The sequence below is a fragment of the Arabidopsis thaliana genome, chromosome 5 (genome assembly GCF_000001735.4).
Source record: "Arabidopsis thaliana chromosome 5, partial sequence".
Lineage (NCBI taxonomy): Eukaryota > Viridiplantae > Streptophyta > Magnoliopsida > Brassicales > Brassicaceae > Arabidopsis > Arabidopsis thaliana.
Window position 1 is genome coordinate 24744841 of NC_003076.8, and position 27005 is coordinate 24771845.

Genomic DNA, 27005 nt, shown 5'->3' on the forward strand with positions numbered 1-27005 from the left:
CGGGTTATCGAAATCGAAATGAAACCAAACCGATTTAACCGAACCGTATTGACTCATGAGCAGACCAATTGACCTTAGAGTCAAACAGAGCAAAGCAGAGCAGAGCACAGACATACAAATTTCCATTTTTGTAGCTTCTTCGAGCTCACAGCCATGGCGAGAAGCGATGTTTTGATTTTTGTTTCTACTCTTCTTCTGTTTCTGTCTCTGCTTACGGTAAGCGCTCGAAATAGTTCTATCTTTTTTCTCTGAAAGTCTCAAGTCGAATGGAACTGGGAAATAAAAATCGGATCTTTAATCATTTTAAGTGACACCAGATTAAAAGCGTTTTGGGTTTCTACTTCTTGGTCGAGATCTCTCTCTGATTTTCGAGATTGGGACACCAGATTTTGCCAAATTTGAGTGCTTTTCATATTTTGGATATATATTGCTTGTAGAGATTGAATCCTTAGATGTTGGTTGGAGTTGGATATACTTTAATGAACTAACTTTTGGGTACTGATTTATGTATTTCTATGCTCAAATGCCAAATCATCTAAATTCGTATTTAAACCTGCTTAGGGACTTGACAATTCTCATAGCACAAACTGTTTTTTTTATGAATGTGGGTTGGTTTCAGGTAGCTGATGCGGAATTGGTGAAATCTGACAAGTTTCCGGTAGTGGTGAGTACTTGGCCTTTCCTTGAAGCTGTTAGAGCTGCTTGGAGAGCAGTTGATAATGGGAGCTCTGCAGTGGAAGCTGTTGTTGAAGGTTGTTCTGCTTGTGAAGAACTTCGTTGTGACGGTACAGGTCGGCTTTTTGGTCCGATAATTTGAATTTACTTCTTTAATGTTACTACTTCTGAAAGTGAGAGTTTTCTTTGTTGGTATTGATAGTTGGGCCTGGAGGAAGTCCGGATGAGAATGGTGAGACCATGATTGATGCTTTAGTCATGGATGGGGTAACAAATCATCAGTACCCTCCGTTTTATAAAGCCCCATTTGCATTAAGATCTTGAAGAATGACTCTTCATTTGGGTTATTCTAAGGACATTCTTAGGTGACTATGGAGGTTGGAGCTGTTGCTGCAATGCGGTATGTTAAAGACGGTATAAGAGCTGCACATCTAGTGATGAAATACTCTCAACACACGTTGCTTGCCGGAGAAGGAGCATCAGCATTTGCAATCTCCATGGGTCTCCCCGGACCCATGAACCTAAGCTCCCCTGAATCTGTAAAGAAGTGGTCGGACTGGAAAGAGAATCAGTGTCAACCCAATTTCAGGAAGAATGTAGTCCCCGCAAATGACTGTGGACCTTACAAGCCAAACAATAGTGCTATGAATGTTTTTGTAGACAAAAGCACTGAATCTTGCGAGATGGGGGCGATTGAGTATAAACCTCCTCTTGTTGGTCCTCACAATCACGATACGATATCGATGGCTGTCATTGACAGAGTAAGATGGGTTTAGTTATATTCTCTATACATTTTTGTTGCAAGGACGAGAGAAACTGAGTGTGCTCTTTCAATAGATGGGGCATATAGCTGTTGGGACATCGACCAATGGAGCCACATATAAAATTCCTGGAAGGTAATGCCATTAAAACCGAGCATTATCTCTGACCTAAACCGAACCTATCTATCTCACATGCCTCCTGAATCCTGATTGTTCAAAATGTGCAAGGAATATGCTCAAAATGGATTTCCATGTGTTATCAATATAGATTACTTAATCCATATTTCATGTAAAGATTTAAAAAACTTTCAAACCTTGATTGTTAAAAACAGGGTTGGTGATGGGCCTATCGTCGGTTCATCAGCCTACGCTGATGATGAAGTAGGTGGATGTGGTGCAACTGGAGATGGTGACACCATGATGCGCTTCCTCCCTTGGTAATTACCCAATCTCCTTGAACAATTTTGTGTTTTGTTTCTATCTCAATGCATTCTACCGACCTAGACAGGTCTTTCTCAGTGGTCACCAATGAATCTTGCCTTATTTTTGCGGCGCTAAAATTGAATATTGAGCATGTAAAAGTGAAAGGGTTATTATGTTTTATCATGTGTTAAAGCAAACTTCTTCTTCTTGGTTGGGGTTTTAGTTACCAAGTTGTGGAGAGCATGAGACAAGGAATGAAACCAGAAGAAGCTGCTAAAGATGCAATCTCGAGAATCGCAAGGAAGTTTCCAGATTTCGTGGGAGCAGTTGTGGCTGTTGACAAGAACGGATCTCACGCAGGAGCTTGCTATGGCTGGACGTTTCAGTACTCAGTCCAAAACCCTGACATGAACGATGTTCAAGTCTTTACAGTTCTTCCATGAAACAGGTAAATTATATCTACTATTAGTCCTATAGAATTAGTAATTTATTTTGTTGGCATCAAATATAGACTACTTATGTACTTATCTTATCAAGTTAAATCTCTTGAAATTTGGTTATAGGATCATAGGATTGAAGGTGTCTAAAAGTGATTGTAGTAACAACAATGAAACGGCAAGAAGTTCATGTCTGGAAATACGGAATGGCAAGCTCGTTTGGAGTATTCTAAAATATTGTTTTGCTTTTATAAAAAAAAAGGATTTTCGGATTTGTCTGAATTGATCAGACAAAGAGACTAGATGATTTTTTTTTTTTTCTGTAAACATGAACATAGTTGACTTTCTGTAATTTTAGTGATTGAGAATATAACAGTTTTTTTGTGAAAACACGAGCACATAAAATTAGGAGAATTCCTTGGTATATCCTCGACGACTCTATATCTAGCTATTTAATTATTAAAGAATGATAGGAAAAATATAATATACAAAGTTATATAACTTTTGTTTCTATTATTATAAAGTTTAGTAAGAAAATTGTATAAAAGAGAAGACGTGACAAAAACGAGGAGCAAGTCATGCAGCCAACTAAATCCTAAGTTTAGACATAATTTCAAGCTTCATCCTAAATATGTAATCATATGCTAACAGTGAATCAAAGCGAAAACAATTCTCAAGCCTTTATTGAATATTTATTTGTTTGACTTCGTTTTTTAAAGCGAAAACTGCAACCTGAGGGATATACCTACGTAGATCCTAAAGAAATAAAACAGAGAAAGTCTGTATTATTGTTTCAATGTATGAAGAAAAAGTATTAAAATTTTATCAAAGAAAAGAAAAAAATAAAATGATTTAGTGAGCTGACTATGTATATAATGAGGTTGTGGCGGCAACAACGTGCTTGCTTGTGTCCTAATCCTTCTCTCTCCGTCAATAATTTCATCTCAAGAAAATGTCCTAAGATCACCAAACCAAACCAAACTTAGGGTTCTTCTTTGTTCTCTGCTTCAACAGAACTACAGGGTAAGCTCTGTTATGTCTGAAGCTCCATTAGTCTGTTATATTTACATCTAAATTCTTCTCAATTAGCCCTCAAAAACTCCATCTCAGACTCTTATTTCTGCAAATTTTACATTTCCATCTTCTTGCAGGAGTTTGAAACTCTGTTTTTAAGTTTCAGATTAAACAATGGAAGAGAAAAAAGTAGTAAGAGCGTTAAGCGAACACCTATCACTACCTCCTCCACCATCTCCTTCTGTAGCGGTAGCCATCAACGGGAAGAAGAAGAGCAAATACGTCGTTTTTTGGGCTCTTGAGAAGTTTATACCTGAAGGTTTCACTGATTTCAAATTGCTCTATGTTCGTCCTCCTGTCTCTTACATCCCTACCCCAAGTAAGTTGTGACTTAAAAAGATTCATAATCTTATAATTTATGCAAAAGATCTAGGTTTTGGGTACAAAGATCGAGTTTTATTTTGGGTACGGTTCGATTTCAGTGGGGATTGCGGTAGCGGTATCAGAGCTTAGAGAGGATGTAGTATCAGCTTACAAACAAGAACTGGATTGGAGCGCAAACGAGATGCTTCGTCCTTACAAGAAAATGTTTGAAAGGAGAAAGGTTCTATCTCTAGAACTAAATCTTAATCTCTCTTTGTTTTTTTTGTTCTGTTTTCCCAAATTCTGAAAATGTACCATATTGAACCAAAACAAAGGTGCAAGTAGAGGTTTTGTTGCTGGATTCACTTGAGCCTGCAGCCGCGATAGCGGAAGAGATTGCTGGAACTGGAGTCACAAAACTGGTAATAGGAATGTCTCTCCGCGGATTCTTTTCAAGAAAGATCGATATGTCTTCTTTGATCGCAACAGCTGTTCCGAGATTCTGCACTGTCTATGTGATCTCGAAGGGGAAACTAGCTTCCGTGCGTCCTTCTGAGTCAGACGCTAGCGGAAGCATAAGATTCGAGAGAAGCAGTTCCACAAGTGGCTCCACTGATAGTCCTAGACTCCCTCCTGGTAAAATTTAACATCAAGTAAACTGAATTTGAGTCTTTTACATGTCGGTTTTCTGACTTGCAAAACTTGAAAAACAGAGTACCAAGACTTTCTCTCCGCTGTTTCGGAAGCACAATCCCGAGTCTCTCCTTTTTCTCCTGCTCTGAAACATTCGATGGGAAGCAACGCAGTGGCTCAGATGGATACGAGTTCGAGCGGGACGGACCAAGAGGAAGTATCTACGGGGAGAGGGATGGAGATTGTCCATAGCGGTATTGAAGGAAAGAAGAATAAGGATGAGAGCTTTAGCGCTTCGTTCCCAATGGGTACAGAGGCTTACAACTCGATGAGCTGGACGTCTAAATGGAGAGATCACGAGGATAGGAGAGAGATGAGGAGCTCTTCTTCGAGTAACAACCACGATCTAGTCAATATGGACTGGGGTGCCGTGGTTCCTGAGAACTATTCTTGGGTTTCTCATACTGCCTCTCACATGTCTGATGGACTCCTCAGTGTCCATTCTATTACCGATAATCAGGTATCATTCTTGATTATTTGTCATTGATGCTGTCTTATGCAGAGAAAACAGAACGGCTTTGTTCATTTCTCTGTCTTATCCATATGCTTTGGTTCGAAGCTGAAATTGGATCTAATTGTGTAGGTGAATCTGAACTTTGAGATAGAGAAACTGAGAGCGGAGCTGAAGCATGTTCAGGAGATGTATGCCATGGCTCAAACCGAGACTGTTGGTGCTTCAAAAAAGGTTTAATAAAGGTCTTGAACCACATAGACCGTGGCGTTTTTATTTTTGTTAACATTTGTTTGTTCTTGCTTTTGTTTTTTGTTGCAGCTGACTGAGCTAAACCAGAGGCGGTTCGAGGAATCCGAGAAGCTTGTGGAACTGAAGGAAAAAGAAGAAGTAGCAAAAGATACAGCTTCAAAGGAGAAGCAAAGGTACGAAGAGGCGATGAAGGAAGCAGAGAAGGTTAAAGAACTCATGATGAAAGAGGCTTTACATAGAAGAGAAGCTGAGTTCAAAGCAGAGCGCGATGCTAGAGAGAAAGATAAGCTCCAGGCTTCTCTCGTCTCTCCCGGGGTCCAATACCAACATTATACCTGGGAGGAAATCGCAGCCGCAACTTCTGACTTCGCAGAAAATCTCAAGATTGGAATCGGAGCCTATGGATCAGTCTACAAATGTAATCTACATCACACGACCGGTGCTGTCAAGGTCCTTCACGCTGGAGAAACTCAGCTCTCGAAACAGTTTGATCAAGAGGTTAGAATATCCCTACCAAACCCAGCAAAAAATTTGCCATTCTGAGAGTTTTCAGTTACTTCAAGTTAATTTCGCAATTAGAGTTCAAATGGTTTTATTTTATCTCTGTTTTAACAGCTTGAGATCTTAAGCAAAATTCGACATCCTCACTTAGTCCTCCTACTAGGGGCGTGTCCCGAACGCGGCTGCCTTGTCTACGAGTACATGGACAACGGAAGCTTAGATGACCGGTTGATGCTAGTCAACGACACACCACCGATCCCTTGGTTTGAGCGTTTCAGGATCGCTTTAGAAGTCGCTTCAGCGCTTGTATTCCTCCACAAATCCAAGCCTAGACCAATCATTCACCGTGACCTCAAACCAGGAAACATCTTGCTTGACCACAACTTCGTCAGCAAACTCGGCGATGTTGGTCTCTCAACAATGGTTAACCAAGACGATGTTTCATCTAGAACTATCTTCAAGCAAACCAGTCCCGTGGGCACGCTCTGTTACATTGACCCTGAGTATCAGCGAACCGGGATTATCTCACCTAAATCGGATGTGTACTCCCTCGGAGTTGTGATTCTGCAGCTAATAACCGCGAAACCCGCCATAGCGATTACTCATATGGTGGAAGAAGCTATCGGAGACGATGCTGAATTTATGGCAATCTTGGATAAGAAAGCTGGGTCTTGGCCCATCAGTGATACTCGTGAGTTAGCCGCTTTGGGACTGTGTTGTACAGAAATGAGACGCAGAGACAGACCGGATCTTAAAGATCAAATCATCCCGGCTTTGGAACGGCTCAGGAAAGTCGCCGACAAAGCTCAAAACTTGCTTTCGAGAACTCCGTCTGGTCCTCCATCTCATTTCATTTGCCCACTTTTGAAGGTTCAAAATAAGCCCTAAAACCATGATTACTTGTTACACAAGAAACCTTGTTTCCTCATTGATTTTAACCTAATTATATTTGGTGTTGGCAACAGGGAGTAATGAACGAGCCGTGCGTGGCTGCGGATGGGTACACGTACGATCGGGAAGCTATAGAGGAATGGCTGAGACAGAAAGATACATCACCGGTGACGAATCTTCCATTGCCTAACAAGAACCTTATTGCTAATTACACTCTTTACTCAGCAATCATGGAGTGGAAATCTAATAAACGGTAGAGAGAAACAGATTCCAGAAAAATTACAATCGGTTCTATCAATGTGTTTACTCTAATATGTTTTTTTTTTGTGTGTTTTTCTCTGTTCCGAGGATTCCTCATTTGTCTGATGACATGCACAATTACAACAATATATATAGAGAGAAATGTCTTTCGATATAAGTTTATTTTGTTTCTATTGGTAAAAATGTAACTTTAGTTTGAACTTCCCCAAAGAAAAATTCTTGGCTTATCATCCAATCCAGTAATTGATTTGTCATTCTATATAGTCCAAATATAATTATTAATCTCTAGAATGAATGTAGATTTTGGACCATCCATTAGATAAAATCCTTACCTATTGTCAATTTGTCATGTCTCAAACACGTCCACAAGTTAAGGCCAATAAGTTCCACATACAAATCAATGATAAAGTTAATACTGTACTTATCAAAGGCATAATTTGTGTGTTTTCTTCTCAATAACATCCGCATCTCAGAGATAACTATCACCTGTTATTTTGTCCAAACATTAAATGACCTCTACTCTCAACCCATTTAATGCACATAATAAATGCTAAAAAGTACACCTGTGTGATCCAATAAATTAATAATATTTCTCTGTTTCATAATACTAGTATTTCATAACTTTAAAGAAATTTACATAAGTTAATACAAGTATGAACAATGAAGTATGTCAATGTTAAAACAGTGAACATATCCATCCGTACTTGTTGAGTTACAAAAGCTTGATGCTTAAAGTACCACAAGGTCAAGGTTTAATTTGTCTTGTCTAGTTGTCTATAGAGCTTCGAGTATTGTTGTTGCGGAGAGATCCAAGCTGAAAGTGACCGGGAGGTGCCGATGTAGAGAGGTCTAAAATAGAAGCTTTCATATCGATAGTTTCTTCCACTTATCGAAAAGAGAAATCCTCTCCTGTAAATCGAAAAGAATCTTTAGAGTTGACTAAACTTTTGTTTACTTTACCTATTCACATAACTTGAAATTTATTAGTCAAAAGTTTAGAAGAAAAAACAAAAAAATTCGCAAAAGAAAAACACGATAATATAGCTGAACAAGAAAATCAAAAACAAAATTGTATTTTGGCAGAAAATGAAACCTATATTCATTCATAAGGGAAGGGAAACAGCCCAAAAATTGAAAAGTCAACAAAATTGAATAAAGAACAAGTTGGTAGTCCGACAAAAGCCCAGTTGTTCTGACTTTCAACGTCATCAAAACTAAGGAAACTACCGGAAAAGACATCACATATTCACACGAACTCTTCTAGACTTTTTTGACATTTTCATTTCTCTCATCGTTTTCTTTTTTATCATTACTTCTTTGAATCTTTGGTTATAACCATTAAAGAATTCAACTGGTATGCGCATAAATTTCCGCATAACTCCATTAATATAATCAGGAGACCAATTCACTGGACTCAAATTTGATTCGTCTTCTTCTTCTCTCTCTCTCTCCATTTGTCAAGAAGCTGTTGAATCATCGTCCCCCACGAGTTTTGGAAAAAGCTTGCAAGTCAAATATCAATAGGTACTCTATCTTCAACTCTGATGATTGATCATAGCCGTTCAATTGGCTAACAAGATCTTTTATCTTTTGAGTATTTTGTTATCTAAATTATAATATTATCCATTAAGGTTTCAACTTGTTTTGTTTTGTTTTGCCCAGAAAATGTCTCTGTAACTTACATTTAATTAAACTTAAAAACCAGACCAATTCATGACTCTCTCTCTCTTCTTCTCTCTGTTTTGTCTCTTTAAGCACGACTAGAGATTAAGGAAACAAAAGCTTGAACCTTTGTAGTCAAAATCATCAGGTATATATATCTTCAAAAATCTCTCTATAGTTTCAACAAAACCCTGATGATGATAAAGAAGAATGATGATGATAATCAGATCTTAGCCGTTGGAAATCCAGAGATGGGAGACGGAGCTTTAATCGTAGCGGTGGCTATCAAAGGGAACAATAGCAAAACCAAAGGCGTTGTTCGATGGGCACTTCAAGAATTTGCTTCTCAAGAACATGTCGTCTTCAAGCTCTTACATGTCCAACCAAGTAAGTTCCTTATATTCTCTAAACTTCTACAAAAGTAACAGACTTTAAGTCAAATTTAGATCTGATATTGTTGAGTTAAAAACAGGAGATTCGAATTCGGTTTCAACTACAAGAAAAGATTTGACCACAAGTGTTTACAAAAAAGATGTTGATAGAAAAACCAGAGAGATGCTTCTTCCAAGCAGAGACATGTTTGTTCATAGAGAGGTATATTCGTAACTTCTCTCACAGATTTGATCTGTTATTTTAGTATGAATCTAAAATCTTGTGAAATGTGAATAGGTTCAATTGGATATAATGGTGCTTGAATCAGACGATATAGCTGATGCAATCTCTAAAGCAGTTCAAGATCATGGAATTAGTGAGCTAGTCATTGGAGCTTCCTCTTCAATCATCTTCTCATGGTAACATTTAAAACACAATCTCTTAGCTTTAGATTTCCATCAGATTGTTTAATCTTTTTCCTTTTGTAGGAAGTTGAAGAGAAGCAACTTGTCTTCAAGAATTGCAGATGCTACACCAAGATTTTGCTCAGTTCATGTTATCTCTAAAGGAAAGCTTCTCAATGTTCGTAAATCCGATATGGACACCGAAACGAGCATTGCAGACGATAGAAGCGAAAGCCGGTTCTCTTCAGATAGCCATTCAGGTAAAAACTTACTCTGCAGTACACAAAGTAAAACCGGTTCCACCAGTTTGATTTGTTACACATTTTAGGAACAGTAAGTTCGACATCGAGTCATCAATTCTCATCAACACCTTTACTCTTCCAACGAATCCAAGCCCTAACAACCGTGAACCAGAAGGTTGGAACAAACATTGGAAAACAGAACAATGAACCGCATCATCATCATCATAACAGAGCTGGGTCTCTAGACGTGGATGAATCAAAGTTACTGAACCAGAAGGGCTTTTATCGAACAAGCAGCTCCGGAATCGGGTATGGAGGAAGTGATATCAGTAGCTGGAGAAGCTCTCAGATGGAAGAGGCTTCAAGCTCAAGTACCTACAGTGACCCTACTTCATCTAGTAGCCAGGTTTATTTTCCTTCTCAAAACCAGTTGATAATGAGTGAAGTTACACATTCTGTTTTACTAATGTGGGATTCATAACAAGCAGATACATAAAGACTTTGAGTTAGAGAAGCTGAAGATTGAACTCCGTCACATTAAAGGAATGTATGCAGTTGCTCAAAGCGAAGTCATCGATGCTTCTAAAAAGGTTTATTTTTGTTACAATAATTTAGAAAGTTGCTTTATTTAGATATTGGGAATGATTTGTATCCTCTGTTTTCTTTTTATTAGATGCAAGATCTGAACCAGCGGCGATCAGAGGAAGCTACAAGGCTCAAGAACTTAACGATAAGAGAAGAAGAAGCGGATGAAGTGGTGGAAATGGAGAGGGAGAGACAAGAGGATGCGGAAAACGAAGCTGAGCTCGTGAGAGAATGCATTGAGAGAGAAACCGAAGAGAGACTTGAGGCGGAAGCAAGAGCGGAAGAGGTTAGAAAAGAGAAGCAGAGGTTAGAGGATGCACTTGAAGGTGGACCGCTTCAACGCCAACAATACATGAAATTTGAGTGGGAAGAGATCGTCGAGGCGACGTCATCTTTCTCGGATGAACTTAAGATCGGAGTCGGTGGTTACGGAAGCGTATATAGGTGTAACTTGCATCACACGACAGTAGCTGTCAAGGTTCTTCATTCAGACAAAAGTAGTTTAACCAAACAGTTTCACCAAGAGGTAAATAAACATTCTTCACTTCTTAAACCTCCAAGCAAAATTACTGTTCTCCTAAAACGATGGCGTTCTCTTTGATACTTGTTCAGCTTGAGATTCTTAGCAAGATTCGTCATCCACACTTGCTTCTCCTCCTAGGCGCGTGTCCTGAACGCGGAAGCTTAGTTTACGAGTATATGCACAACGGAAGCCTTGAGGAAAGACTCATGAAACGCCGACCAAACGTTGACACACCGCAACCGCCGCCATTACGGTGGTTCGAGCGGTTCCGAATCGCTTGGGAGATCGCTTCAGCACTCTACTTTCTCCACACAAACGAACCAAGACCAATCGTTCACCGCGATCTTAAACCAGCCAATATCCTCCTAGACCGGAACAATGTGAGCAAAATCGGAGACGTAGGCCTTTCCAAAATGGTTAATCTTGATCCTTCTCATGCCTCAACGGTTTTCAACGAAACCGGTCCAGTTGGAACATTCTTCTACATAGATCCTGAATACCAAAGAACCGGAGTGGTAACTCCCGAATCTGATATCTACGCGTTTGGAATCATACTTCTTCAGCTAGTCACAGCTAGATCCGCGATGGGTTTGGCTCATTCGATAGAGAAAGCGTTGAGAGATCAAACCGGGAAATTTACAGAGATCTTGGATAAAACTGCTGGAGATTGGCCGGTTAAGGAAGCTAAAGAGATGGTTATGATAGGGCTTAGATGTGCAGAGATGAGAAAGCGTGATCGTCCTGATTTAGGGAAAGAGATTTTGCCGGTTCTTGAACGGTTAAAGGAAGTTGCGTCTATCGCAAGGAACATGTTTGCTGATAACCTAATTGATCATCACCATAACGCTCCGACCCATTTCTACTGTCCAATAACAAAGGTAATGAATGATACGAAAATCTTACATTTTATGTCAGATTTTTGATACGTTATGTGTTTTGATTTGGTTTATGGGGTCATTGATGAAATTAGGATGTGATGGAGAATCCATGTGTTGCTTCGGATGGATATACGTATGAGAAGAGAGCGATTAAGGAATGGCTTCAGAAGAATCATAAATCTCCAATGACGGATTTGCCCTTTCCTAGTGATTCTCTTCTTCCTAATCATTCTCTTCTTTCTGCAATCAAGGAGTGGAGATCACAACTAATTAAATAAATTAATTAAAGGTTCTTAAATTTATACGGCTAAATTCGTCAATTAACATGAATCGTTGTGGTTTTTGTTTTGTCATACCATTCTTGCGCACAAACGTTGATGAAATATTCGAGCTTTTGTGTGTAAATTTTTTTTACCTTATTTGTTTGATTGTATTATAGGTTTTGACTGCATATTTGCAAGAAGAATATAATAGTGTTGATTTTTGTTGTGTCGTATTTTCTTATAAAAGTATACATATCAATACTAACGAAAAACATATATGAATCCAATCCAATATGAATATGAAAACTCTTCGTTTTTTAAAAATCTTTTAGTTGTGTATGATTTTATTATCAAACATGAGATAGTATCGTAAAAGTTGGCCTATCGTTTATACTACGAAGATACCCATATCATTTACTATTTTGTATTTTTGTTTGTTTCTCTAACATCTATCGGTTTCTTAGTGAAAAAAGTCTAAAATATTAAAATGGTATGTTTTGTCATGTTGGATTTTGTTGAATATATGCAATTGTTAACTAGGTTAGTAACTTAGTATACATGAGATGAGATCTGACACCTAGGCCATTAAATTGTGTGGGTTCTATATGATATAGCTATGAAAGACATAAATATGGTTATAGAATAATAAATGGGCTAGCCAAACGAATACTGAATTTACAAAAATAACATTTGAGCATTGTTCACACATTCTATCATGCACTTATCTACCTGGAATGATAGAGTTTTCTTTTTCCTTTATCCTTTTTTCATATAGTATTAGTTACAAACGAAGAAACTTTAACAAAGGTAAACAAATATACGTTAATAAGTTCGAACTATACGTCAATTATGAATTATGTCTAAACCAAACGATGTTCAAAACATAGAAGTAATAAGAATTACATTATAACAACAAACAGTATATGTAACTATGTAAGAGAATCATTGCAATAATTTATATTCTATATGTCGTTTAGTTTGCACACATGCACACATAGGGAAAAAGAACTTTATCCTAATATGAAGTGATTAAATATCAGAATGGAAATTATGCAATACAAATAGAAAAATAAAACAACAAAGTAAAAAATCTCTAAAAAAATTTAGTAAACAAAAGTTGCAATTGAGTTGTGGTTGTTGAAAGGGGAGTGACATGAAGGTCCCCCCACCACCTTATTTGATACGTATGGTGATTGGTGGGGCTATCAAAGGACCATTCGACGTCGGAGTATAATTTTGTCATTATAATCAAGATTTTCTCTAATTGAAACTCTACACTAACCTTTCTTTTGTTGTGGCTAATTTTTGTATACTTTGGACGTAATAGTTCTGTTATTGGCTCTTAAATGATGTGGAAACTATTAAGAAGGTTCCATTAAGTCTAAGTGTTAATTTCTCATTTCCTTAAACTAGAAAGAAGGTTCCATAAAAAGTTAAAAGGCAATGTCTAGTAAAGAGTAGTTAGGTAGTTTTCACAAGAAAAATACATCCTTTATAAGATTGATTAGCATTCCTAACATTTTTTTTTGGGAGGTGATTTCGTACCAAAAACAGAAACAAAATTTTAATACGTTTTCACAGTACAATGCCAAAATCTAATTCTAATATGACAAAGTTAAAATAGTCGTTCCAATAAATTGACCTATACAATTTGGTTTATACCAGTAGGTCATAAACTTATACAATTGGTTGAGAACTTGGCAGGGGAATAAAAACACACAAGTTTTCAATAATAGCGAACAAAAACAACTCATAAGTCCACATTGATACAACTAATTAAAACATGTTTCAGATCTCTCTATATCATTTACTTCATCTCCATCACATACCATCTACACATCTCTCTGTATCTCTACTGTAAACAAATAAAGTTTCAATTATTCATACACTTTTTCTTATTCCATTTTGTATTCTCACACCTAAAGATTCCAACTTTAAATCTCTTGCTTAATACTCAAAATCCAATTTCCTTGTCTACAAAAGAAAAACCAAAAAATCCAACACTATTCCATGAGATGAGAAAATCCCATTTGGTAAAACTGATACTTGCAGTATCTCTACCAACAACATTCTTGATCATGATCGCCATCATCATAATCTTCATCTTCTGTAGAAGAACAACAACAGAGACCAATGAAGTTCAATACGACGTCGAATCTCCTTACGAGAAACAAGAATTTTCCGATAACGGATCCGAAACAGAGGAGGAGCTTATCATCTTCAACGGTGGAGAAGATCTAACGATCTGCGATATACTCGATGCTCCAGGAGAAGTCATCGGAAAATCAAGCTACGGTACATTATACAAAGCGACGTTACAAAGAAGTGGGAAAGTTAGAGTTCTTAGGTTCCTTCGACCTTTATGTGCTGTGAATTCAGATTCTAAGGAGTTTAATGGCGTCATTGAGTCACTTGGGTTTGTTCGACATGATAATCTCGTTCCTCTGTTAGGGTTTTACGTTGGCAACAGAGGAGAGAAGCTTATGATTCATCCCTTCTTCGGTAGTTCCGGGAATCTTTCTGCGTTCATCAAATGTAAGTCTCTGTTTTCTACTCTGTTTTTTTTCTCTCGAGAAAATGCGAGGAAGCTGAAAAAGATTAAAAGGAACAAACTTTTTTAATTTTCGGACCAAAAGAGATGTCTTGAGTTCTCTTTTTAGCTGTCTTGATTCGTGGAATCTCCTAGATTCTTGTTTTCTGGGAAACAAACAGAGTCTTGAGTTCTCGTTTTCCCGGGTAAATGGTAAAAAGTTTTTAACGCACTTATCGTTACCTATATAAGATGTCTCTGTTTTTGAAATATCTATATCGAAGATTTCTTCGTCAGATGGAATCATATTGGTAACTGTAGTCGATCCATAAGAAATCGTCTTATCTTTTACATTTTCATAAATCGTAACATGGAATTGTTTTTTTTTATCTCTGACAAACAAAAAAGTAAGTTTGTTTATTTTGTTCTAGGATCACCATTATTGATCTAACTTTTGTCGGTAACTACTTTTTTTTGTCACTTCCCACTTAGTTTGCTCATTATATAAGACAAAATCTTTATAGATCTCGTTCCTTTAAAATCTGTAGAGCATCAACATCAGCATTAATTTTTCTAATCAATATTCAATAGGTTGTCTTAAAAACAGAGCATAGTTTTGGCAGGTGGAGATGTTGACGCACACAAATGGAGCAACATTTTGAGTATCACCATTGGAATAGCAAAAGCTCTTGATCATCTCCATACAGGAATGCAGAAACCGATTGTTCACGGAAATCTGAAGTCGAAAAATGTTCTACTAGACAAGAGTTTTAGGCCTAGAGTCTCTGATTTCGGCTTGCATTTGCTTTTGAACCTTGCAGCTGGGCAAGAGGTTCTAGAAGCTTCAGCTGCAGAGGGTTACAAAGCGCCTGAGTTGATCAAGATGAAGGAAGTAAGCAAGGAGAGTGATGTATATAGTTTCGGTGTGATCATGCTTGAGTTAGTCTCTGGTAAAGAGCCGACAAACAAGAATCCAACGGGATCTGTACTTGATCGTAATAGGTTGTCGGATTTGTACCGTCCTGAGATTATTAGGAGATGTCTGAAGGATGGAAATGGTGTGACCGAAGAGTGTGTCCTCGAGTACTTTCAGCTTGCAATGTCTTGTTGCTCTCCATCGCCTACTCTTAGGCCGAGCTTCAAGCAAGTATTGAGGAAGCTTGAAGAGATCAGGAAATGATGCATTAGCAAACTTGACTAATTTGTGGAAGAGACATAGGAAGAGAAAGATTCAAACAATCAGAAACCTTTTTGCAAGATTGATTCAATGCGTAGGGCGGATAAGAGAGTCTTCATAGGATGATACAATACATATAACAAGTTCTAGCTTGTGGAAGTTCACAGAGAAGTAGTTAGTCTGATTATCTACAGAAGTAACTGAAGATGGATCAAGGTTTTGCTTAGGAAGGACTTTTAGAACAGAGTTATTGGAGAATAACTGAGAAAAGAGCCAACAAGAGACTCGAAGAACTTTGTAAGGCCTCTAGTAATCATAGAACATCATCTTTTTGAATGTAAATTGTCTTTGCAGTTGTATCTTTATAGCCTTGCTCGGTCTGTGCAGATATGATTCTTGAGTTGTATACCTGAAATCTCCAAGAGGCTCTCTCTCTCTTTCTTTCTCTATATATATATGGTTCTTGTTCTTGAAGGAGAACTTTGCAGTTTTAAGCAAAGTATCATGAACTAATCTTGTGGTGTTTGTTATAACCACAGATTCTACACTTTTTACGCTGCACTTTTCTCCATCAATACATTCAGTGTTTTGTATATATTATCCTTCTGGGGATGGTATTGATCCCCAGAGCAAAACTTGTGGATTTTCCCGGGAAAATATTCAACAACAACTACCGAACTAAAACACACTGAAAAAAGTACCAGATTTAAACGGCACGGAGTGTTATAATTCTTATTACGAACGTCATGGTGTTATACTCCTTCTTTTTCAAATCGGTTTATTCTTTTTTCCGTTAAGTTTGATTTGAACCGGAATTGATCGGTTTAATCCGGATTGAACAAGCCTAGTCTTCTTCGTTTTGGTGATCTCTCTCTCTCCTATGAATTGAATTCCACAGAGAGATTCTAAAAATCTTTCAATCCCACAGATTCGGATTTGTACTCCATACTCATGGAAGCTTCGATTTCGTTTCTGGGGTCAACAAAACCCAATATTTCCTTGTTTAACCCTTCTTCAAACGTCCTTCCTCGTAGAGATTTCCCTCTTCCTGCTTTGAAATTGAAGAAAGTTTCAGTGCTGCCTCGAATCTTGCACCAGAAACGACTCATCAGAGCTCAGTGCTCTGATGGATTCAAACCAGAGGAAGACGATGGGTTTGTCCTAGAAGACGTTCCTCACTTGACCAAATTTCTCCCTGATTTACCGGTATTCGATTCTTCGCTGTTTCTGTCATGTGTTAATATCTTTGTCAAGTTATGAGTTTTTCCATCTAAAAGTATTAACTTTTCTGTTGGGTTGATGTTACTTCCCTAATTGATGATTTTGTTTCTGACATCACAGTCATATCCAAATCCATTGAAAGAAAGCCAAGCATATGCCATTGTTAAGTAAGTTCAAATTTCTACATGGCAAAGTCACTAAACTCATAAATACCTTTGAGGGTTGTAATGTATTGTTCATATGGTTTCTGTAGGCGAACTTTTGTCAGTTCCGAAGATGTGGTTGCGCAAAATGTAAGCTTGATGTGTTTTTTTCTAAGCTTTTTTTTTTCGATTTGCGGGTGTTTACTTGCTCTCAAAGCTCCCTCATTTTTAGATTGTAGTCCAGAAGGGAAGTAAGCGAGGAGTACACTTTAGGCGAGCAGGGCCTCGAGAAAGAGTATGATTTCTTCTTTAAAGTGTTAAACTTTTGTGAGATTTTTCGCAACTGAAACCTGTTAAGTTTTTGGTTATACAGGTGTACTTCAGATCAGATGAAGTAAAAGCTTGCATAGTGACTTGTGGGGGCTTGTGCCCTGGAATCAATACTGTTATACGGGAAATTGTATGTGGATTGAACAATATGTATGGTGTTAATAACATTCTCGGCATTCAGGGAGGATATAGAGGCTTTTACTCCAAAAACACTATGAACCTGACACCTAAAGTAGTTAACGATATTCATAAACGCGGTGGCACTTTTCTTCAAACCTCAAGAGGAGGACATGATACAGCGAAGATTGTTGATAATATTCAAGATAGAGGAATAAATCAGGTAGCTAACATAACTGATTTCCATTTTGTCCATAATTTTTATGTAGTTTAGTTTGTATTGAAGCTGAGCCATCCTAATATTTTGTCAATGTGTATGTCAGGTATATATTATTGGAGGTGGTGGGACGCAAAAGGGTGCAGAGAAGATATACGAGGTTATTTCATATCACATATTACTGAATGCTGAATGTAGCATTAGTAATTCTACTGATACTTGCTTCATATTTTGTGAAGGAAGTTGAGAGGCGTGGTCTTCAAGTGGCGGTTTCTGGCATTCCTAAGACAATTGATAATGATATTGCTGTAAATACCCATTGATAATTTTCAACTTAAGGTCTACTTTTCTCTCATGTGGAGTTTCTTATACATCTTCTTCATCCATTGTTCTAGGTGATTGACAAATCATTTGGCTTTGATACGGCGGTTGAGGAAGCACAACGAGCTATTAATGCTGCACATGTAGAGGTCGAGAGCGTGGAAAATGGAGTTGGTATCGTTAAACTCATGGGCAGATACAGTGGTAAATATTCTGTGACATATGTTGATTACTTTCTTTTGTGAATACGAAGTTAACTTGTGGTACAAATTCTGCAGGTTTTATTGCCATGATTGCAACTTTAGCGAATCGTGATGTGGTAATAGATTAGTTTGATTGTTAAATTGTCACTATAAACTTTCTTTATTTGTGGTGTATAACAATGGGAGCTTTGAAATGTGACAGGATTGTTGCTTGATTCCAGAGTCTCCATTTTTTCTTGAAGGAAAGGGTGGGCTCTTTGAGTTTATTGAAGAACGACTCAAAGAGAATAGGCACATGGTTATTGTGATAGCTGAAGGAGCTGGACAGGATTATGTTGCTCAAAGCATGCGTGCATCTGAAACTAAAGACGCCTCAGGAAATAGACTCTTGCTTGATGTTGGTCTATGGTTGACTCAACAGATAAAGGTATTGGTCGAAACTCGAAAGTTAAGAAAATGGTTTCTATATGTTTTCCCTCAAACATTCAAGATGAATCTTGTGACCACTATGTTGCAGGATCACTTTACAAATGTTCGGAAAATGATGATAAATATGAAGTACATAGGTATATCTTCAGACTCACTGTCTCTATCTTGTTAACAACAGTTAACACTCTTCTGTGCATTTCATTGACATGTACTTGTTGAACAGACCCAACGTATATGATAAGAGCAATACCGAGTAACGCATCAGACAATGTCTATTGCACTCTTCTTGCCCAAAGTGCAGTTCATGGAGCAATGGCTGGGTACTCAGGTTTCACTGTAGGACCAGTTAACAGTAGACATGCTTACATCCCAATTTCTGTAAGCTTTTCTCTTTTACTTCTCTAATCATTCTTAGACTAAAATCATTGAGTCCTAAACCTTTGTGGTTAAAGTTAATCCCATGATTTTTTACTTCTGCAGCAGGTGACGGAAGTGACAAATACGGTGAAGTTAACTGATAGGATGTGGGCTAGACTCCTTGCATCGACAAATCAACCGAGTTTCTTGACTGGTGAAGGAGCATTGCAGAATGTGATCGACATGGAAACTCAAGAAAAGATCGATAACATGAAGATCTCTTCTATCTAAGAAACAGGTCAGTTGATATTCATCAACTGTTCCAAATGTATACTAGATATATATGCATAGGAGATATCTTTATCAAAAAACCATGAAGTAATTTCATTGTTATAACTTATAAGAATTCTTTGGTTTTAGTTATTCCTAATAATAATAATCAACATCCATCTCAACGATGAGGTTGAGATGTTAATACATATCTTCCTCTGTTTACTTTTCCATATTGCAACTTGTGCATCTCTCCCCTCTTGAGCTGTTGCGTGTGGTCCATCCAATTCTTTGTCATATTTAAAAAATGAATGCTGACTTGTACCCAACCATGAGACAAAACTCTGGCTGCTATATTCTTTAAACTTGGTCCCTCTTGCAACTTGTTCATCTTTCTACTCAATTCACTGATTCACGCTTTCTGGACATGTGAACTAATTAATACCTCAGTGATATCGAATAGTGAATACTGAAGCCACTGTACGGTACTGTTTGTGTCATTGGAGAAACTTTAAGGCTTATGTTAAGGTCTTTCAGGTAGAAATTCGATTTTAAGTATCACAGTAGATTAATAAATAAATGTAGTCGATAGATTTAGGTCCTCTTGTCTTCCCAAATAGTGTACTCTGAATAAACCGAAAGGACAAGAACTTTGTTTCTAGAACCTTAAGCTCTTTAAGACAAGAGAAAACGCAGAAGTTCCATTGTTACAGGAACTCTTTAGTACATATTTTGCAAGAGTTCTTTTCAGTACACTAGTCTAACAGGTTCTTGGCTCTATACATGATGCTTCACATACTTAAGATATTAACCTATATATACTAATTAAACATCACTATTCCCCCATTAGTTTGATGACGATGATGAAGTACTTGTTGTTGTTCCTTGAGGCTGTGGTACATCGGTTCTCCTCCTTTTTCGGCATGAATTGACCGGAGCATCATACTTTCCGGCATCCAAAGGAAAGTTGAGAACAGCTTTTCTTCCCCTGAGCTTAAAAGCTGCATAGTCGTAAGCCCTTGCAGCATCAATATCACTCTCAAAAGTGCCTAACCAAATCCTGGATCCTTTCTTTGCCGGATCTCGAATCTCTGCTGCAAATTTCCCCCATGGCCTCCTTCTCACGCCTCTGTAATGTCTCGTTTCTTCAAACCTCTTTGTTTTTTTCCGGTTTGAGACAGTCTCAACCTCAGGTGACGTTGTTGTTGATGATGATGATGATGATTCTGCTTCCATTTGCAGAATCTCTTGGACATAGGAATCTGGATCAAGAACAGGTGAACTAGGTTCCAGTTTCGGAACTGGGTTAAAGGGTTCTAGAGACCAGAGTCCGGAGACAAAAGCAGTATCATCAAAGACAAAATCTTCAATGAAACCATCAGGGATCATCAAGTCTTCAAATAGATGTTTCTGTATAACATCCAAATCAGAGCTTTCCTCAAAAGTCTCCATTTCTTCCTCTCTCTTTTTTCTTTAGACAAGACAGGAGAATAAGAAAAACTGCAAGTGGTGTTTGAAGAAAAAGTTTTGATGATATTGTTGGCTATATAAAGAAAGGAATCCTAAACATGTGTTAACGCAGCCATGGGTGAGGTGTCAAAAGTCTCTCTCTGTGTCTCTCTGGTTTAACTCTGTGGGGCCAAGTCTTATCCATTAAACATTTATGGAGGCAACTTAAGATATTTTGTCAGGACCCTTCAAGTTGTGCCAACTTGATCTTGTCTATGATGCTGACAAATTTCACTAACATCCATTTTATTCCTCTAGAGTTTAAAATACCTTGAGCTACCCATGGTTCGAATCCTAAGCTGAATGCTAACAAAATGGTGATTATTTTTTTTAACTAGAATTTTGATTGAGTTGGTTAAGGACGTAGGTTCATTTGAAATTTTAAATCTAAAACATAACACAAACCAAAACCAAAAAGACTTGAACTACTAGTGTTTATAATCGTAACTTAAGTCTTTAAAAGCCAATCTCTCAAAAGTTTTTTCTTTTTTTTTTTTATCTTAAAAGTTTTATGATAAGATTGATATATGATTTTCGTAGTAGTAATGACTCACTAGGTAAGCTCTTAAATATCAAAAGATATTTTGCATATTCACATTCGAGTAAAAAGATAAGAAGATAATGACTTTCACTCGAATAAAAAGGAGAGACAAATTCATCAAATTGCTTGTCTTGTAGGGTTGTCTTGCTAGGATATGATTTGAAGCAACTTGATATTTCTTTGTTTCTACATAACTTCGTATAGGGCTCCACATATATAATAACCAAACCTTACCCTCTTGCTCAGTTGCTTGACAATTATACTCCTAATCTCATAATCTTTTATAATAGCATGTAAGATAATATTAATTATTTACTTTTATTGATGCTTTGTAGATAATCTTCGACAGCATTATCCATTTGATTGGTGTTTTCCACTATTGAAATTTTGAATTTGTTTAGATTTGTATGTATTTTTAACTAATTAATTGTCTTTTCGTTGCACACTATTTTTTTATAGCTCCGATTTACTTTTTCCTGATCCAATTTTATAATCTATTGACTATTTAGCAGATATGAAGTGTTTAGATATGGACTTAACGAAACTGATGACTAAGAATGTTTATACAATCAATAAATTTATAACATCAACAAATACAAAATTAAATTTATATTTTCAACATCCAAATATTCTACTAAAAAAAATAATGAATAAAATGATTGGTACTAATTAAACTACTTATTTGATATTTGCACACTACCGCTACCTTTATATTATACAAGAATAAATGAAATCATGAGAGTGACGCAAGTGAAAACGTCATCGTACGTTGACTTTTCCGAAGTTTTAAGTGACGGAGATAACGGAAAAGTTGGGAGACGTCGGAGATAACGGAGGAATACTGAAAATACCATCTCCTGCTCCCACATCCCAAAACCCCATCCAACTTGACGGCGTCAATGGTACCACCGGCTCAACCTCAGCCTCCGTCGTCTCCGACGTATTACTCTCTTCTTCCTCCACTTTAACCCTAGCCGCCTTCTCCTCTTCCGGCGGAGAACCCTTATCTCGCTTTCGTTTCCCTAATCCGATAACTCCTTCCCCAGAACAAGTTTCTGACGTAACCCTAACATCGAGAGGGAAATTCAAGATTGCTTTTCTTCCACGTAATTGAAACGCCGCTTGGTCATAAGCTCTTCCAGCTTCCACGGCAGTGTCGTAAGTCCCAAGCCAGATCCTACAACCCTTTTTGTTCGGATCCCTAATCTCCGCCGCGTATTTTCCCCACGGTCTTCGTCTCACTCCCCTGTAGTGCCTCTCTTCTTCCTCTTTCTCTGTCTTTGTTGAAACCGTTCTCGAGACGGATAGATTCGGTAAGGGCGGTTTACGCTGGTTAAGAGTCGAATTCGGTTTAGGGGATTGGTTGGTGATGGTTCTAGGGCCTGTTTCTGAGTGAAAGTTGTGAAGTTGGTTGGTAAAAAGAGATGGGTGATCAGTTTCCATGGAAACAAAGTCTGTGAGAAGGTGTTGGCTTATGAAATCGATGGCTAAAGCTTCTTGTTTAGTTGCCATCTTCACTCTACTTGATTGACTCTCTTGCTCTGTTGTATATGTGTATGTGTGGAAGTGGGAATAAGAGTGACGAGGAATCGGACTTTCTTATATAGTGGTAAAAAAACAAAGAGAGGGTTCGAGCCTTCGAGGGAGTTTCGAGGATCGGACCGAGAAAGATCATACTACCTTTTCTTGGACTTGTTACTTATTTTCTCTCTTTAGATTTCGTCCTTTTTCTTTATTTTGTCTTTTTGTCTTATTCCTCTACGTGGACATCTATCATTTAAAAGTGCTTATCAAGTTATCATGTGATTCTTCTTTTAGAATTTTTAAAAATGCAATATGGATTATTTTTAGTATAAGTGGAGTTTGATTGAGATGTATTAAAAATTTAAGGAGTTTAAAGAATTCGGAAAACCTATCAAAACTTTGTTGTAGTAGTTATGCCAATTCCAAAAGGCAAAGGACTTGGAATATTCAATCAAACACACCTTCATACATTTGCCAAAATTCTAACCATTGATCCTATATTTCTATTTCACATCTTCATCTCGACAACTCAAAGTTAATATAGTTTCTAAGTTTTTTAGTTTCGGTCCAAAACCGATCACATGCAAACAATTTCAGGAAATATCTTTAATACTGTTTTAGAATTATTTCAAAAATAGGGAAAAATTTTATTTAATGATCCAACTTTTGAAAATATATGATATTTTTATATATCAATTTCACATGTGTTAATTTTTTAACATGAACAATATGTTGATTAACTGTTTGAAACATGAGAATGTGTTGATTAGACTAAAAAACCAAAGAGTTATCAAGCGATAACAGATTTTTAACACTCGTTGGCACCTGTTAACGACTTCGTTAGTCAGCCCAAAACGACATCATTTAAGCTTTGATCGAATTAAAATTAGGACTTTTCCCAAATTCAAAAAATCAATCCCAAATTTTCCTAATTCATGCTTTTGACGAAACCCTAATTATCTCCCACAATCTTGAATTCGTTTTCACGAATACCTTCAGTTAGAAAGAAAAGCATCACATGGAATATTGGATTACCAATGCAAGACGAATTCGTAGACATGCAAATTGCAATGGTAACACAATTACCATAAACATAAAAAAAAATAAAAAAAAATATGTTAAATTACGATAAGCATAATCGTAATTGTTTCCTTTCCATAAACTTATATTTATTCATATATCAAGAGAAATTTAAACGTAATTAGTAAATTGTAGATATGGGTTCTTCAAGTTTCTTAAGCCATTGAAGGAGATTCGCGCTTGCAGACAGACGTACAGCCTCGTTTATCAAGAAAACAGGTCCTCGGTAGTCCGGCACAGCAAAAACACCATTTTTGATTTCTGTGTTTTGCACATTCGACACGCAGACACATTGATGGATCTAATTGCAGCTCCGCCTCAGAACCTTGTGCGTTTCCAACTATAACAAAAGAGAAAATAGGAGTTAAAACTAACTATAATTGCGATGGTAGATGATGAGTTATATGCATGCAAAAATGTATGTACTTACATTCATGTAAAGGAACGAGGAAAATCATGAAGAGGCAAAGGATAGCAAAATATAATGATGACATTGTTGTTGTGATATATTCTTCTTAAAATTATACCGAAACGTTGTTTGTTATAGGTTGGTCGAAATCCACACAAGTAATAGGGTTTTATATAGTACTAAACTACTAATTAAAAGTGCACGTCTCTTGTTATAGTGATGCACAAAAAAACGCTTAGAGCTAGTTGTTTTATTAGTTTTAGTTCTTTGCTATTCCTTAGTAATATGACCTTTTCTCTTAAAAGAAAATTGTTTTTGAAAGAAATACTAATCAGACCTAAAACCATTAGAAGTTTAATTTGGTCGACAAGAATAAATGAAGAATCATCCATCAAATAGTGGTTTCAATGGAAACTAAAGTATAATGGAATATCTATAATTTATATATATATTAAAAAAAAAAAAATTTTGAATGTTGAATTTGTTTCATCCAAGAAATGAAGTTGAATGATGGCAAAATAAATAAATAAAATAAAATGAAGTTGAATTGTCTGACCGCTATGACTAAAGAAGCGACCACTCATCAACGCCATCGGCCATAGCTGTTAATTATTTGTTGGATCCACGAAGGAGCTTACACATCAACTTGCCAAAATTTACACTTATAATTGCAATCAATACAAAGGTTTCGTCAATATAATTAACCACACTATGCTACATATCGTCGAAAATTGAAACTAATTTATCCGGTAACATTTTGAAGTTGTAGTTTCATATAGCCTGCAGATACTGTGGTTTTTGTTTAATTGCAGTCTTTTGATTCACTCTTTGTTCGTCGCAAACTTGCAATACTTATCAGATTTTATTTTGCCTGCTAATTATCTCTAGTTCATATCTTTCATTTCACATATTGTGTCGATTTTTTCAAATTGATATATAATAGTTGAGTTCCTTTTTTCAAATTTGTGTGTGTTTACGAAAGAAGAAAAGTAAACGAACGAGGCCAAAAAAATGTGAAATTTTTTAATACATACAAAAAAGATGTGAACAAAAAAAGCGAAGTAACTTGGCGTGAGGTAGAGCAACTTCACTAACAAAGGTGTCAGTTGCATGCATGGACAGGACAAATACTCTCTTCAGTCATGTGTCGTACACGTCGATCTCACCACTGGACCCACTCTTTAATACACAATCAGATTACGTTGTAACAAAATTTCTATTACTGCCAAATGCATTTCTTTGGCACGAAAGACAAAGCTCCTATTTATGCCGGTATAGCCGTCGTATCCTTCATGATCCTCACCGGTTTAACCTTTGCCGGTACGGCCGTGGCTCTAACCGTTATGATACCGGTTTTGGTGGTTCTTAGTCCGATTCTCGTACCGGCGGTAATCACATCGAGTTTCTTGGCAACGGGGTTCCTAGCTTCTGGTAGCCTCGGAGCATTGGGGATCGCCCTCCTCATATGGCTCTACAAGTAATTACTTAAGTTAAAGTAACTAATTAACTCTTCTAATGCTTTGATTGTACCAATTGAAATTTGTTCATACATGCATTGACCACATTTTTATTTTGTGTGTTAGTTAACATTATGTATGTGTGAATGACACTTAGGAAAGAAGAGTATTCCAGAGCTACTTTGCATGCACGAGGAGGTAGGCCTGATGGGCCTAACAAGCTGGCAGAAAGTGGCAAGCAATCAGGAGGAGATAATCCGTTGAAGGAAGACAAGCCGCCAGAAAGAGATAAGCTGCCGAGAAAAGACAAGCCATCCAAGGAAGACAATCTGCTGAAAGGAGATAAGCCGGTCGAGGAGGATAAATTGCCGGCTGAGGAAGAAAAACCGCCACAAAAAGATAAACCGGCGGAGGGACACAAACCGCCACAAAAAGATAAACCGGCGGAAGGAGATAAACCGGTGGAGGAAGACAAACCGCCACAAAAAGATAAACCGGCGGAAGGAGATAAGCATGTGGAAGAAGATATGCCTTTAGGAGGAGTTGAGCATTTGTCAATCCCTGAGATACCAAAGGTACTATATTAGTGATGTTCAAATTTTTTCGTTAATGATTTTTTCACATTTAGCAATTGCCGGGAAAAGAATTTGGATTAGCAAGATTAAACACTGTTCTGCTTTAATATTCCCTTCATAAATTAATGGTAGGTTATGGTGGTGGAGCAAAACCCAATTGTCCCCAAGTGTTGCGGCCCAAGTACTTGTACTAAAAGGTGTCACCCATTTCGATTCGCCATGGATGCTAATGCTACTAAAGCACGATCTATTTTTATGAAAGAATACCAAAAAGTCCCCCGTGTAGGAGCTTTTGCATATAAATATTTTACATCTCGTGACAAAAAATACGTAAACCATTTTCATATATGACATTTGGGACTTGGGTGGTTATTATTTTAAAGGGTACGCTTTTACCTTATAAAGAGTTCAAACGAAATTTATCATTTTGAAGGTATTAAATACTATAAGCTAATGTGTTTTTGTTTATAAATATGCTGCTATTAATGTACTTTAGAAAGCGTAAATTTCAGTTATGAAAAAACACATTAAACAGGTGGAATCTCTCAATTTGTCAGATTACCATGTTTTTTTATTTTATTTTAATATATAAAAATTGCAATCGGAATCTTAGTCGAGATTAAATAAAAATCTAAAACTCAGAACCTACTAGATTTTAATTTTTGATCAAACTAATCATATTTTTTACCACCGTAGATTTTGTATGTGTCACACACTGACTGCAATAAACAAATAAACAAAAAAGGTTTCCCTAAATAAGGAAACGAGGACTTTGTTCCTATATTGATCTAAATTTCCAAGTATCCAATTAGATCTCAACGCGTTTAGATTGGATCGAATTATATCACAAAGTTATTTAAAAAAATTATACTCTGAATTTATCGCAAATATATATAGGAGTATATATATGTAAAAACTTTGGAAGAAATAGAAATATGGGTAAC

The 27005-nt window shown here is 37.0% G+C and overlaps 9 protein-coding genes and 1 long non-coding RNA gene across 21 annotated transcripts; 6 read left to right on the plus strand and 4 right to left on the minus strand.

Moving 5' to 3' along the window:
• The first annotated feature begins 12 nt into the window (after positions 1–12).
• Positions 13–2702, plus strand: AT5G61540 (N-terminal nucleophile aminohydrolases (Ntn hydrolases) superfamily protein). Of its 3 annotated transcripts, NM_125547.4 has the most exons (8): positions 13–216; positions 620–791; positions 878–942; positions 1041–1436; positions 1513–1571; positions 1769–1873; positions 2083–2307; positions 2423–2702. In NM_125547.4, exons 1-7 carry the CDS (start codon positions 154–156, stop codon positions 2300–2302), a joined length of 1080 nt encoding a protein of 359 aa, NP_200962.2. In that variant the 5' UTR covers positions 13–153; the 3' UTR covers positions 2303–2307; positions 2423–2702. The 3 variants fall into 3 exon arrangements, with proteins under 3 accessions (NP_200962.2, NP_974974.1, NP_001032119.1); NM_203245.2 differs by having other exon boundaries at positions 878–1436; NM_001037042.1 differs by having other exon boundaries at positions 139–216; positions 620–785; positions 878–1436; positions 2423–2659.
• A 313-nt stretch (positions 2703–3015) lies between these two features.
• On the minus strand, positions 3016–3227 carry AT5G09015. Its single transcript, NR_143152.1, has one exon. It is a non-coding gene; the product is annotated as an other RNA (long non-coding RNA).
• Positions 3183–7031, plus strand: AT5G61550 (U-box domain-containing protein kinase family protein). Of its 4 annotated transcripts, NM_001203659.1 has the most exons (10): positions 3262–3319; positions 3477–3689; positions 3793–3914; positions 4009–4309; positions 4387–4826; positions 4950–5051; positions 5139–5567; positions 5685–6440; positions 6536–6714; positions 6917–7031. In NM_001203659.1, exons 2-10 carry the CDS (start codon positions 3485–3487, stop codon positions 6963–6965), a joined length of 2583 nt encoding a protein of 860 aa, NP_001190588.1. In that variant the 5' UTR covers positions 3262–3319; positions 3477–3484; the 3' UTR covers positions 6966–7031. The 4 variants fall into 4 exon arrangements, with proteins under 4 accessions (NP_200963.1, NP_001332143.1, NP_001190588.1 ...); NM_125548.4 differs by lacking the exon at positions 6917–7031 and having other exon boundaries at positions 3183–3319; positions 6536–6915; NM_001345480.1 differs by lacking the exon at positions 6917–7031 and having other exon boundaries at positions 3209–3319; positions 3448–3689; positions 6536–6896.
• A 911-nt stretch (positions 7032–7942) lies between these two features.
• AT5G61560 (U-box domain-containing protein kinase family protein) lies at positions 7943–11928 on the plus strand. 5 transcript variants are annotated; one of them, NM_125549.3, is made up of 11 exons: positions 7943–8246; positions 8478–8532; positions 8612–8771; positions 8857–8978; positions 9054–9175; positions 9245–9420; positions 9489–9808; positions 9891–9992; positions 10076–10513; positions 10600–11388; positions 11481–11928. In NM_125549.3, the coding sequence occupies exons 3-11, from the start codon at positions 8636–8638 to the stop codon at positions 11664–11666; spliced, it is 2391 nt and encodes a 796-aa protein (NP_200964.2). In that variant the 5' UTR covers positions 7943–8246; positions 8478–8532; positions 8612–8635; the 3' UTR covers positions 11667–11928. The 5 variants fall into 5 exon arrangements, with proteins under 5 accessions (NP_200964.2, NP_001330717.1, NP_001190589.1 ...); NM_001203660.1 differs by having other exon boundaries at positions 8010–8246; positions 9495–9808; positions 11481–11872; NM_001345482.1 differs by having other exon boundaries at positions 8478–8771.
• A 1420-nt stretch (positions 11929–13348) lies between these two features.
• On the plus strand, positions 13349–15949 carry AT5G61570 (Protein kinase superfamily protein). 2 transcript variants are annotated; one of them, NM_125550.4, is made up of 2 exons: positions 13349–14186; positions 14796–15949. In NM_125550.4, exons 1-2 carry the CDS (start codon positions 13667–13669, stop codon positions 15359–15361), a joined length of 1086 nt encoding a protein of 361 aa, NP_200965.2. In that variant the 5' UTR covers positions 13349–13666; the 3' UTR covers positions 15362–15949. The 2 variants fall into 2 exon arrangements, with proteins under 2 accessions (NP_200965.2, NP_001078779.1); NM_001085310.2 differs by having other exon boundaries at positions 13521–14186; positions 14805–15819.
• A 251-nt stretch (positions 15950–16200) lies between these two features.
• PFK4 (phosphofructokinase 4) lies at positions 16201–19328 on the plus strand. Of its 2 annotated transcripts, none has more exons than NM_125551.4 (13): positions 16201–16564; positions 16700–16746; positions 16833–16872; positions 16955–17017; positions 17096–17392; positions 17493–17546; positions 17626–17694; positions 17782–17911; positions 17986–18026; positions 18113–18337; positions 18428–18476; positions 18563–18717; positions 18820–19328. In NM_125551.4, exons 1-13 carry the CDS (start codon positions 16310–16312, stop codon positions 18985–18987), a joined length of 1593 nt encoding a protein of 530 aa, NP_200966.2. In that variant the 5' UTR covers positions 16201–16309; the 3' UTR covers positions 18988–19328. The 2 variants fall into 2 exon arrangements, with proteins under 2 accessions (NP_200966.2, NP_001032120.1); NM_001037043.1 differs by having other exon boundaries at positions 16251–16564; positions 18823–19174.
• Positions 19329–19415: 87 nt separating this feature from the next.
• On the minus strand, positions 19416–20671 carry AT5G61590 (Integrase-type DNA-binding superfamily protein). Its single transcript, NM_125552.3, has one exon. It carries the CDS (start codon positions 20416–20418, stop codon positions 19813–19815), a length of 606 nt encoding a protein of 201 aa, NP_200967.1. The 5' UTR covers positions 20419–20671; the 3' UTR covers positions 19416–19812.
• An 832-nt stretch (positions 20672–21503) lies between these two features.
• Positions 21504–22892, minus strand: ERF104 (ethylene response factor 104). The gene has a single exon (NM_125553.3). It carries the CDS (start codon positions 22526–22528, stop codon positions 21803–21805), a length of 726 nt encoding a protein of 241 aa, NP_200968.1. The 5' UTR covers positions 22529–22892; the 3' UTR covers positions 21504–21802.
• A 649-nt stretch (positions 22893–23541) lies between these two features.
• AT5G61605 (EMBRYO SURROUNDING FACTOR-like protein) lies at positions 23542–24170 on the minus strand. Its single transcript, NM_125554.2, has 2 exons — positions 24051–24170; positions 23542–23960 (listed from the first exon to the last, which is right to left on the minus strand). Exons 1-2 carry the CDS (start codon positions 24112–24114, stop codon positions 23776–23778), a joined length of 249 nt encoding a protein of 82 aa, NP_568936.1. The 5' UTR covers positions 24115–24170; the 3' UTR covers positions 23542–23775.
• Positions 24171–25205: 1035 nt separating this feature from the next.
• On the plus strand, positions 25206–26561 carry AT5G61610 (Oleosin family protein). The gene is made up of 3 exons (NM_125555.5): positions 25206–25506; positions 25644–26061; positions 26194–26561. The coding sequence occupies exons 1-3, from the start codon at positions 25259–25261 to the stop codon at positions 26410–26412; spliced, it is 885 nt and encodes a 294-aa protein (NP_200969.4). The 5' UTR covers positions 25206–25258; the 3' UTR covers positions 26413–26561.
• Positions 26562–27005: the final 444 nt, after the last annotated feature.

Coding starts and splice junctions, on each gene's coding strand:
- AT5G61540 (NM_125547.4), top strand. CDS start 154: ATGGCGAGAAGCGATGTTTTGATTTTTGTTTCTACTCTTCTTCTGTTT. Junction 217..619: donor TGTTTCTGTCTCTGCTTACG/GTAAGCGCTCGA, acceptor GGTTGGTTTCAG/GTAGCTGATGCGGAATTGGT. Junction 792..877: donor ACTTCGTTGTGACGGTACAG/GTCGGCTTTTTG, acceptor TGGTATTGATAG/TTGGGCCTGGAGGAAGTCCG.
- AT5G61550 (NM_001203659.1), top strand. CDS start 3,485: ATGGAAGAGAAAAAAGTAGTAAGAGCGTTAAGCGAACACCTATCACTA. Junction 4,310..4,386: donor TAGTCCTAGACTCCCTCCTG/GTAAAATTTAAC, acceptor CTTGAAAAACAG/AGTACCAAGACTTTCTCTCC. Junction 4,827..4,949: donor ATTCTATTACCGATAATCAG/GTATCATTCTTG, acceptor CTAATTGTGTAG/GTGAATCTGAACTTTGAGAT.
- AT5G61560 (NM_001345482.1), top strand. CDS start 8,579: ATGATGATAAAGAAGAATGATGATGATAATCAGATCTTAGCCGTTGGA. Junction 8,979..9,053: donor ACATGTTTGTTCATAGAGAG/GTATATTCGTAA, acceptor AAATGTGAATAG/GTTCAATTGGATATAATGGT. Junction 10,514..10,599: donor CCAAACAGTTTCACCAAGAG/GTAAATAAACAT, acceptor ATACTTGTTCAG/CTTGAGATTCTTAGCAAGAT.
- AT5G61570 (NM_125550.4), top strand. CDS start 13,667: ATGAGAAAATCCCATTTGGTAAAACTGATACTTGCAGTATCTCTACCA. Junction 14,187..14,795: donor TCTTTCTGCGTTCATCAAAT/GTAAGTCTCTGT, acceptor AACAGAGCATAG/TTTTGGCAGGTGGAGATGTT.
- PFK4 (NM_125551.4), top strand. CDS start 16,310: ATGGAAGCTTCGATTTCGTTTCTGGGGTCAACAAAACCCAATATTTCC. Junction 16,747..16,832: donor CAAGCATATGCCATTGTTAA/GTAAGTTCAAAT, acceptor TGGTTTCTGTAG/GCGAACTTTTGTCAGTTCCG. Junction 17,912..17,985: donor ACTCATGGGCAGATACAGTG/GTAAATATTCTG, acceptor CAAATTCTGCAG/GTTTTATTGCCATGATTGCA.
- AT5G61590 (NM_125552.3), bottom strand. CDS start 20,418: ATGGAGACTTTTGAGGAAAGCTCTGATTTGGATGTTATACAGAAACAT.
- ERF104 (NM_125553.3), bottom strand. CDS start 22,528: ATGGCAACTAAACAAGAAGCTTTAGCCATCGATTTCATAAGCCAACAC.
- AT5G61605 (NM_125554.2), bottom strand. CDS start 24,114: ATGTCATCATTATATTTTGCTATCCTTTGCCTCTTCATGATTTTCCTC. Junction 23,961..24,050: donor CCTCGTTCCTTTACATGAAT/GTAAGTACATAC, acceptor CTTTTGTTATAG/TTGGAAACGCACAAGGTTCT.
- AT5G61610 (NM_125555.5), top strand. CDS start 25,259: ATGCATTTCTTTGGCACGAAAGACAAAGCTCCTATTTATGCCGGTATA. Junction 25,507..25,643: donor CTCCTCATATGGCTCTACAA/GTAATTACTTAA, acceptor AATGACACTTAG/GAAAGAAGAGTATTCCAGAG. Junction 26,062..26,193: donor CAATCCCTGAGATACCAAAG/GTACTATATTAG, acceptor AATTAATGGTAG/GTTATGGTGGTGGAGCAAAA.